The 1,236-nt window shown below is 43.7% G+C and overlaps 1 protein-coding gene across 1 annotated transcript; it reads right to left on the bottom strand.

Moving 5' to 3' along the window:
- LOC107087886 (olfactory receptor 2AK2-like) lies at positions 1-994 on the bottom strand. Its single transcript, XM_015379709.1, has one exon. It carries the CDS (start codon positions 992-994, stop codon positions 74-76), a length of 921 nt encoding a protein of 306 aa, XP_015235195.1. The 3' UTR covers positions 1-73.
- Between the last annotated feature and the right edge of the window lie 242 nt (positions 995-1,236).

Here is a 1,236-nt window from a genome sequence, read left to right as displayed (position 1 = left end):
AATAAACAAGTATTTTAATCTAAGGAAAAAATACTCTTTCTGTTGGGAGATCATCTTTATGTCAATCAAACAATTAAGACTTATAGGGCCCTACTGATTTATTACCAAAGGTGAAATAGTATTTGAAGGTTTGTCTCAGTGTCTGATCTCTAAGGCTGTAAATGAGTGGACTCAAAAATCTGGGGAAAATTATTAAAACTAAGAAGATTGCAGGCCGGACTTGGAGTGCAACAGCCGGGTCCAGGTTGAAGAGCTCACTGGAGTTAATCATGTTAAAGAGAGTGGAGATGAGGTAGAGACATAGCTGGAGAGCATGCAGGAGGACGGTTTTAGGAGCCGTCTTGGCCCTGTAAGCACAGGAGGAGCTGAACCTCACAGCCACCATTATCCCAACATAAGTGTAAATGATAACAAGGGTCACCAGCATGAAATTGATGATGGTGAAAACCTGGTTTAAAACCACATAAACATGCAGCTGATATATGCTTTTCCTCTCACAGATCAGCTGAACATTGAGGTCTCTGTTACTGAGTTTAAAAAACAGAAAAGGTTGAATGAAAGAGTCTAAACAGGCCAGAGTCCACATGACAGCGATAGCCACCCGCGTCGCCTTGGTGGTGGCAATGGTGGCATGCTTTAGAGGGAAACAAATTGCGACGTATCTCTCCAACGACATGAGAGCAAGGCTGAGGGGGGACATCCTCACTGTGATGGTGGTGAGCTGGGTGACAATAACGCAGGACAGAGTGATCATTTTGACCCTGGTCAGAGCAAATACATAGAGCAGCGTTGTCAGGAGGACCTGGAGGGAGTCAGAGAGAAGCAGGTTTCCGAACAGGAGGTAACGGGGGGACTCTAGAAAGAGAGGCTTTTTCAGCAGGGCAAACAGCATGATGCTGTTAACAGACAAGAAAAGGAGGCACGGCAGGACACTCAGCAGAATTCTGATGGATAAATGGATCCTGATCATGCTGGGAACCTCTGTCTCATTCATTGTGTCTGAAAAAGCAGCACAAACACATCAGTCCTGAGTCATCAAATACCAGCAGAGCATGTATTAAAAACAAACTTTTCAGTGGAAAATACACCAGTTCAATCAGTCTATGCCCAGTAAATGCTGTGAAAACAGGACTTACACCTCACTGGTTTGGCATCACATCTTCTGAGGGTGACAATTATGAGAAAAGATCAGACTCCTTGTATATTTAAATAAGTGATCATTTTCCTGACATCATC

This window comes from Cyprinodon variegatus, unplaced genomic scaffold, assembly GCF_000732505.1.
Source record: "Cyprinodon variegatus isolate N-32 unplaced genomic scaffold, C_variegatus-1.0 Scaffold198, whole genome shotgun sequence".
Lineage (NCBI taxonomy): Eukaryota > Metazoa > Chordata > Actinopteri > Cyprinodontiformes > Cyprinodontidae > Cyprinodon > Cyprinodon variegatus.
This window is presented reverse-complemented; position numbering and strand designations above follow the sequence as displayed.

Bases quoted from the DNA above. Each gene is read 5' to 3' on its own strand.
- LOC107087886 (XM_015379709.1), bottom strand. From the start codon at position 994: ATGAATGAGACAGAGGTTCCCAGCATGATCAGGATCCATTTATCCATC.